The sequence below is a fragment of the Rhinopithecus bieti genome, unplaced genomic scaffold (genome assembly GCF_001698545.2).
Source record: "Rhinopithecus bieti isolate Rb0 unplaced genomic scaffold, ASM169854v2 scaffold_2439, whole genome shotgun sequence".
Classification (NCBI taxonomy): Eukaryota; Metazoa; Chordata; class Mammalia; order Primates; family Cercopithecidae; genus Rhinopithecus; species Rhinopithecus bieti.
Window position 1 is genome coordinate 1846572 of NW_016804232.1, and position 8594 is coordinate 1855165.

An 8594-nucleotide genomic window follows, 5' to 3' on the forward strand; every position below is an offset into this window, starting at 1 on the left:
TTTTATTTAGGATTTTTGCATCTGTAAGTGAAAGTGATATATATATACACACACACACACACACACACATAGTTTTTGGTAAAAACAGGGTCTTCCTATATTGCCAAGACTGGTTTTGAACTCCTAGGCGCAAACGATCCTTCGACCTCAGTCTCCCAAAGTGCTGACATTACAGGTGTGGGTAAGCCACCACACCTGGCCTATGCAGCTTGTTTTAGAAGTTTTCAAAAATTAGCATTATTATTTATGTTTCAAGATCTGATCCTATGGGTCTTAAACAGAATCCCCAAATCAGTGAGCCTGGTCTAGTGGTGAATAATATGTATGTATCTCTAAGACTCACAGGAGAATGATTTGTAATTACGTCAACTTAGTAATTGACCATAAGTGATAGCCATATAAAGTAGAATATCTTTTTGTTTGTTTCCTTCTTTTTTAAAATTTTTTAAATTTTATTTTGTCTTTACAGAAAGTAGAATACTTGATCTGGAAGATTCAATTTCTTGTTAAGTAGATATTCTTAAGAGGCCAAGGCAGTTAGCAGAAGATTCTCTGATGAGCATGAGGAATATCATGTATTAGTATATTTTATTACTTTTTATTATCCCTGCCAGTCTCAGGCGGTAGAAGTGCCTGGCAAGTCCTGCTCCCAGAGATGATGCTTCGTTTATTCATTCAGTGATGTTCATCACTTTTAGTCAGTGTTGGATACATGCGGAAGAATGTTTATTTTCTAGCTCAACATTTGTTTTTTTTCTTTAAAGCTTCTAATTTCCATATTGCTATCTGATTTCAACCATTGGTTTTCTTGCATATGTGTTAATAATTTCTCTTGCTATTTCAATTCGCCACCAGGGTAACATTTGTATTTCTATTAATTTTACAAATTGTTGTTCCCTGTATAGTGAGGCCTATTTCTCCTTTGTACTTTTTAGTTTCCACCATGGAAACTAAACCACAACAGATCTTTCTTTGTCTAGGCCTTTATTATGTCTCATCGCCATACACTTGGTATCGGGCTTTGTTCCTAGCAGGTGTTTATTGTCCCTTTTTTTTTTTTTTTTTTTGTGACAGAGTTTTCACTCTTGTTGCCCAGGCTAGAGTGCAATGGCATGATTTCGGCTCACTGCAACCTCTACGTCCCAGGTTCAAATGATTCTTCTGCCTCAGCCTCCTGAGAAGCTGGGATTACAGGCATGTGGCATCACGCCCAGCTGGTTTTTTTATTTTTAGTAGAGATGGGGTTTCACCATGTTGACCAGGCTGGTGTCAAACTCCTGACCTCAGGTGATCCGCACACCTTGGCCTCCCAAAGTGCTGGGGTTACAGGGGTGAGCCACCGCATCTGGTCTATTGTCCTTTTTTTGATCAGTTACTATGATGACTTCTCTTCACCCTCCCAATTAATACATTTTAATATTCATATTATATATTTAATTGTTTTGGGTTTTTGAGATAGTTATTCAACACAGATATGAGAAAAAGTGATTTTCATTAAAAGCAGCTTCGTGGTATTTTCACATTTCAGTAGAAAAGTAGTTTTATATAGTTCCTCAATTAAATAAAATTTGGTTGTAGTTTTCAGTTTTCTTTCTTTCTTTCTTTCTTTCTTTCTTTCTTTCTTTCTTTCTTTCTTTTTCTTTCTTTCTTTTTTTCTTTCTTTCTTTCTCTCTCGTTCTCTCTTTCTCTCTCTTTCTTTCTTTTGCCCTGCTCTGCCCTCCTTCTCTCTTTCTTTTCTTTTCTCTTTTCTTTTTTTCCCTCCCTTCCCTTCTCCTCCCCTTTCCTCCTCTTCTCTTCTTTTCTTTTTCTTTTCTTTTCACAGGATCTTGCTCTGTCCCGCAGTGGCACACTCCTGGCTCAGTGCACCATTGACCTCCTGAGCTCAAGCGATTCCCCCATCTCAGTGTCCTAAGTAGCTGGGAATACAGGCATGTGCTACCACACCTGGCTAATTTTTTCAGTTTGTAGAGACACAGTTTCACCATGTTGCCTAGGCTGTTCTCAAACTCCTGGCCTCAAGTGATCTACCCTCCTTGGCCTCCCAAATTGTTGGGATTACCAGCATGAGTCACCACGTCTGGCCTGGTTGTAGTTTTCTGATTTAGTATTAGATTAGATTATTTTTATTTGTGTAACCAAAGAGCATATTACATTTATGTATACTCCTCTTTTTGTAGAGTTAGCCAGTCAGTGGATGTATCTGTGTGCCTGCAGGGCCAGGCAGGGATCCTAAGTGAGGAAAGTGAGCAGGGAAGTGAGCAAGGATGCAGCTGAAATTTCAGCATCGTCTCCACTAGGGGACACGAGGCCAGGGCTGTTGGTCTTTTGTTCACTGCTGTGTCTGCTCTGCACAGAGCAGTGTCTGTGACATAGTTGGTGCTCAATAAATATTTGTTGAATGAATGAATGTGTCAAAAGGTCATCTAAGAAAGGCAGTGTGAATTTTTAAAGATTTCCAGATTTTGAAATCATGGCAGCTAGTTAAAAACTTAAAGGATTGTGTGGGTCAAATAAAACATGTCTCCCAAGCTGTAAGTTTTTCCAGACTATGTCCTTTAACCCATACATTTCCTGTCATGTGCCATCGACCCAGAGCCTTCTGAAACCCCAGTTAAATCAGGAAAGCCTTGTAGGCCTCCAGTGTAGACTCCTGACATTATCTCCACCTGAGAAATGAGTGCAAATGTCTAAAATAAACTACTGGCCTGGTGCAGTGGGATCACTTTGGGAGGCCTAGGCGGCTGGGTCACTTGAGGTCAGGAGTTTGGGACTAGCCCGGCCAATATTGTGAAACCCTGTCTCTACTAAAAATAAAAAATTAGCCGGGCATGGTTGTGCACACCTGTAATCCCAGTTACTATGGAGGCTGATGCAGGAGATGTCATTGGTTTAGCTCCAGTTAGAACTAATGCTTCTTGGCTGAGTGTGGTGACTCACACCTGTAATCCCAGCACTTTGGGAGGCTGAGGCGGGCGGATCATCTGAAGTCAGGAGTTCGTTATGGGCCTGCCAATATGGTGAAACCCCGTCTCTGGTAAAAATACAAAAATTAGCAGGGCATGCTGGCGGATGCCTGTAATCCCAGCTAGTTTTAGCAATTGATAGTACAATTAAATTATAGTTCTAGAAATTGATAGTACTATTTTTATTTTTTTTCATAGTCACTTTGAAACTGCTTTAAATGACTGGGTATAGTGGCTCATGCCTGTAATCCCAGCACTTTGGGAAGCCGAAGTGGTTGGATCACCTGAGGCCAGGAGTTTGAGACCAGCCTGGCCAACATGGTGAAACCCTGTCTCTACTAAAAACACAAAAATTAGCCAGGTATGGTGGTGCACTTCTGTAATCCCAGCTACTCAGGTAGCTGAGGCAGGAGAATTACCTGAACCCAGGAGGCAGAAGTTGCAGTGAGCAGAGATCGTTCCTCTGCACTCCAGTCTGGGCAACAGAGTGAGACTCCATCTCCAAAAAAAAACCCCAAATATTAATAGCTCATGTTATTATTTTCAGGAGTTGGAGATGATACACGGACTTGGGGACCACCTTTTGTTGGGACAGAAAGTACATATTATCTCAGTGTTAACCGAAATAAAAAAGTAAGAATATCATCCCTTTTTGGCTTTTTGTGTGTAATTCTCTTGTAATAGCAAAACTGTTGATATCATTGTGGCTTTTTTTTTCTTCCTTAAATAAATTAAGATGTAATTAATATTTCAAATAAATTAAACTTCTGTTCATTTACCATTCACTAAGTAGAAACAATGGAGCTTTTTACTACTCTTCCTTACATACTAAGTAACTTAGAACATTTCATAAGAATTTATAATGGAAATAATTTTATGAAATAGAAAATCATTTGATTCCTTACATTTGTTATTATTAGGGAATAATTGCCTAACACTTCGTATTATACTTTAAAAACATCTCCTATCATCCTTGTTAGCGTATTAATATATCCTCATGGTAAATAGAATCAGTAAAGATGATTTAAATATTTCTTCATGCATAAAATAAATTTAAGAGGATGATCTATGATATGTGGCTTTCTTGTCAGCAATAAGAAGAACTTTCATGACTGGGCACAGTGGCTCACGCCTGTAATCCCAGCACTTTGGGAGGCCGAGGCGGGCGGATCATGAGGTCAGGAGATTGAGACCATCCTGGCCAATAAGGCGAAACCCCGTCTCTACTAAAAATAGAAAAATTAGCTGGGCATGGTGGCGTGTGCCTGTAGTCCCAGCTACTTGGGAGGCTGAGGCATGTGAATCGCTTGAACTCGGGACACAGAGGTTGCAGTGAGCCGAGATCACACCACTGCACTCCAGCCTGGGTAACAGAGCAAGACTCCATCTCAAAAAGTAAAAAAAGAAAAAAAGAAAAACTTTTATGATAGTATTTTAATATACATGCTTTATTTTTTTTTTTACTTTTTATTTTGGATTCAGGGGATACATTGCATGTTTGTTATGTGGGTATATTGCATAATGGTGGGGATTGGGCTTCTTGTATTTCGGTCATCGAAATAATATTATATGTATTTTTAATTTTTAGAGTATTGCTGTTAATATCAAGGATCCAAAAGGGGTGAAAATCATCAAAGAGGTACAGTATGATGTATAGAAGGCATCCTACCACCTAGGTTATAATTAGGGATTGAAATATCAGAGCAAAAGTGTTTTAAAACTCAATTTTATGGGTGATCTGTACATTTGCAACAAATACCTTTTAAGTATTTACCTTGATTTGTATACTTCTTTGTAAGTGTAATGTGCTTTAAATTTTTTGTATATTGTGTATCATTATGGTGCTAGCTACTATTGACTGAGCACCAACTCTGCAGCAAATCCTGGGCTTGGGCACTTTGCTCACGTTATCTTCTCTAATCCTCAGATTTTACCTTGTAAATGAAGTATTGAAATCTCATTTACATAAAAGGGAATTGAGTTTCCTGGTACCTAAGTGATGCTCCAAGATTACCTAGCTAGTATGGGGAAAGCTGACATTTGGATCTGGGTCACATCACTGGAGAGTCCAAGCTTTCTCTAACCCTTACTCAGATGATCAGTATATCCAGATCTGATCTCAGCATTTTTCTTAGAGGAGCTGGAAGGCACAGTGGTTAAATTAAGGATGGATACCTTTGCATGGGGTTTGAATCCTGCCTTCTGTGCTTTCTGGCTATATGACTTCAGACAGGTTATATAACTTCTTTGTGCCTCAGTTTCTTCATTAGTAAACTGGGTAATAATAGTACCTACTTTCTTTTTTTTGAAACAGAGTGTTGCTTTTTTGACCAGGCTGGAGGGCAGTGGCATGATCTCGGCTCACTGCAACCTCCACCTCTTGGGTTCAAGCAATTCTCTTGCCACAGCCTCCAGAGTAGCTGGGATTACAGGTGTGCACCAGCACACCTGGCTGATTTTTGTAATTTTAGTAACGATGGGGTTTCACCATATTGGCCAGGCTGGTCTTGAACTCCTGACCTCAAGTGATCTGCCTACCTTGACCTCCGAAAGAGCTGGGATTTACATGTGTAAACCACTGTGCCCAGCTCAATAGTACCTACTCTCTAGGGTTGTTGTTAGAATTGAGTTAGTCTGTGTAAAATGTGTAGACAAGTGCTTGCCACATAGTCAGCACTCATGAGGTATTAGCTGTTATTATTTCCTATGTTCCTGATGTTGGATTCATCATGTGGGATAAACCTTGTTTGCCATCTTTGCTAAGGTTTACAGGTGAATCTAATGGATGTACACTATTCTGTATTTGGGGGACTGGTTCTACTAGAACCTCAACAATACCAAAATCTGTGAATACTTAAGTCCTGCAGTACAGGGCTTGTGGAACCTGCTTGTATAAAAAATTGGCTCTCAGTGTACATGGGTTTTGCATCCAGTGCATACTGTATTTTCCATCCACGTTTGGTTGAAAAGAATCCACCTAGGGGTGTACTTGCACAGTTCAAACCCCTGTTGTTCAAGGGCCAACTGTACTTAGGGCTATTTGGTTAGAGAACCAAGTCTCAAACTTATTTATTTATTTAGAGACAGAGTCTTGCTGTGTCACCCAGGCTGGAGTGCAGTGGTGCGATCTCGGCTCACTGCAACCTCCGCCTCCTGGTTTCAAGCAATTCTCCTGTCTCAGCCTGCGGAGTAGCTGGGTCCACAGGCACGTGCCTCCACGCCCGGCTAATTTTTATATTTTTAGTAGAGATGGAGTTTCACCATATTGGTCAGGCTAGTCTCAGACTCCTGACCTCAGGTGATCCACCTGCCTCAGCCTCTCAAAGTGCTGGGTTTACAGGCGTGAATCACTGCGCCTGGCCTCAAACTTTATTTTTTACCCAAACATGAACTTAGCTTCAATTGCTCTTCTGCTGCTTTATGTTCTCTATCTCGGTCATTGAAAGATAATCTTTAATTATTAAGATCAGAATCAGGGACCATCCTTTTTGGTTCTGCTGGATCAATGCAGCCAATTTAGAATTTTCGTTAACTAGATATATTTTGAACCCAAAGCTTGAAAATCATCCTGATCTTACCACCCTGTCTTCCCATATCTTTCCTGTAGCATAACTTAGGTTTGTTTGTTTTGTTTTCTTTTGAAACTTGGTTTGATTTTTCTAAATTGTTCTCCTGGCCTCAAGCAATCCGCATACCTCAGCCACCCAAAATGCTGGGATTACAGGTTTGAAACACCATGGCCAGTCAATTGCTTTTAGGTAGTTATACAATTCATAAGTTATGTATCTTACTTTCTAAAGGAAAAATTATTTTTTCTCTAGTATTTCATATTTCTGGTATAGATTTCTCTTCTGGCCTTAAGAGTAGCAAAAAAGACCAGGCATGGTGGCTCACACCTGTAATCCCAGCACTTTGGGAGGCCAAGGCGGGCGGATCATGAGGTCAGGAGTTCGAGACCAGCCTGGCCAACATGGTGAAACCCTGTCTCTAATAGAAATGCAAAAATTAGCCAGGCGTGGTGATGTGTGCCTGTAGTCCCAGCTACTTGGGAGGCTGAGTCAGGAGAATCACTTGAACCCAGGAGGTAGAGGTTGCAGTGAGCCAAGATCGCACCACTGTACTCCAGCCTGGGTGACAGAGTGAGACTCCATCTCAAAAAAAAAAAGGAGTGGCAAAAAAAATCCCTCTCCATTTAGGCCTTGGTGCCTTGGATTGCTAATATAATGGGTCTAGTTTATAGAAACAGTTCCAAAGTATTATACAAGTCAATCAGCTGGAAACATGAGAGCTTCAAAAAGTATGACTCCTTTGTCAACTAGGCTAACCAAAAACAGGTTGTGTAAAACCTGAAACTCTGCTTAGAAAACCTATATGGAACTTAGTATTATTGTGGCGATATGATTTGATAACTTTTGATCATGTGTTATCCAATATTTCAGACAATTTTCTATGTTAATTAGTTGACAGTCACAATATCATTTTTACGGGCATGTGTTATGGTCAGCATAGCAATGCAGGAGTTTTATTTTCCTATGACATTTTGTTATGAAAAGTTAAAACATTCAGAAAAGTTGAAAGAATAATGAACTCTCATTTATCCTATGCCTAGGTGAAACGATATTAGAATTTTGCTATATAGCATGCAGTTTATTTTCTTTCTTTCTTCCTTTTTTGTTTTTTGAGGCGGAGTTTCGCTCTTGTCTCCCAGGCTGGAGTGCAATGGTGTGATCTCGGCTCACTCCACCCTCTGCCTTCCGGGTTCAAGCAATTCTCCTGTCTCAGCTTCCCGAGTAGCTGGGACTACAGGTGCACACCACCACGCCTGGCTAATTTTTGTATTTTTTAGTAGAGACAGGGTTTCACCATGTTGGCCAGGCTGGTCCTGAACTCCTGACCTGAGGTAATCTACCTGCCTCGGTCTCCCAAAGTGCTGGGATTGCAGGTGTGAGCTACTGCACTCGGCTAGCCTGCAGTTTATTTTCTTTAGTGCTTGTAGGAGTGCATTTTTTTTTTTTTTTTGAGACAGTCCCACTCTGTTGCCCAGGCTGGAGTGCAGTAGCGAGAACTTGCTCACTGCAGCCTCTACCTTCTGGGCTCAAGCAGTCCTCCTGCTTCATCCTTTTGTGTAGCTGGGACTACAGGCATGTGACACCATGCCTGGCTAATTTTTAAATTTTCTGTAGAGATGAGGCCTTGCTATGTTGCCCAGGCTTGTCTCAAACTCCTGACCTCAAGTGATGCACCCCCTCAGCCTCAAAAAGTGTTGGGATTACAGGTGTGAGCTATTGGGCCCAGCCAATTATTGTGTTGTTTTTTTTTTTTTTGGATATGGAATCTTGCTCTGTTGCCCCAGCCTGGAGTGCAGTGGCACTATCTTGACTCACGGCAACCTCCACCTCCTGGGTTCAAATGATTCTCCTGCCTCAGCCTCCCGAGTAGCTGAGACTACAGGCGTGTACCACCATGCCCAGCTAATTTTTGTAGTTTTAGTAGAGACAGGGTTTCACCATATTGGCCAGGCTGGTCTCGAATTCCTAACCTCAAGTGATCTGCCTACCTTGGCCCCCCAAAGTGCTGGGATTTACAGGTGTGAGTCACTGCGCCCAGCCAATTAAAAAAAAAAAATATATA

At 40.9% G+C, this 8594-nt stretch overlaps 1 protein-coding gene across 3 annotated transcripts in view; it reads left to right on the forward strand.

Moving 5' to 3' along the window:
• Positions 1-8594, forward strand: part of SUGCT (succinyl-CoA:glutarate-CoA transferase) — a 732347-nt gene that overhangs the window by 39783 nt on the left and 683970 nt on the right. For all 3 annotated transcript variants that reach the window (XM_017867385.1, XM_017867383.1, XM_017867384.1), the window contains 2 exons: positions 3511-3596; positions 4552-4602. In XM_017867385.1, the coding sequence (XP_017722874.1) occupies positions 3511-3596; positions 4552-4602 (137 nt within the window). The remainder of the gene's footprint in view (positions 1-3510; positions 3597-4551; positions 4603-8594) is intronic.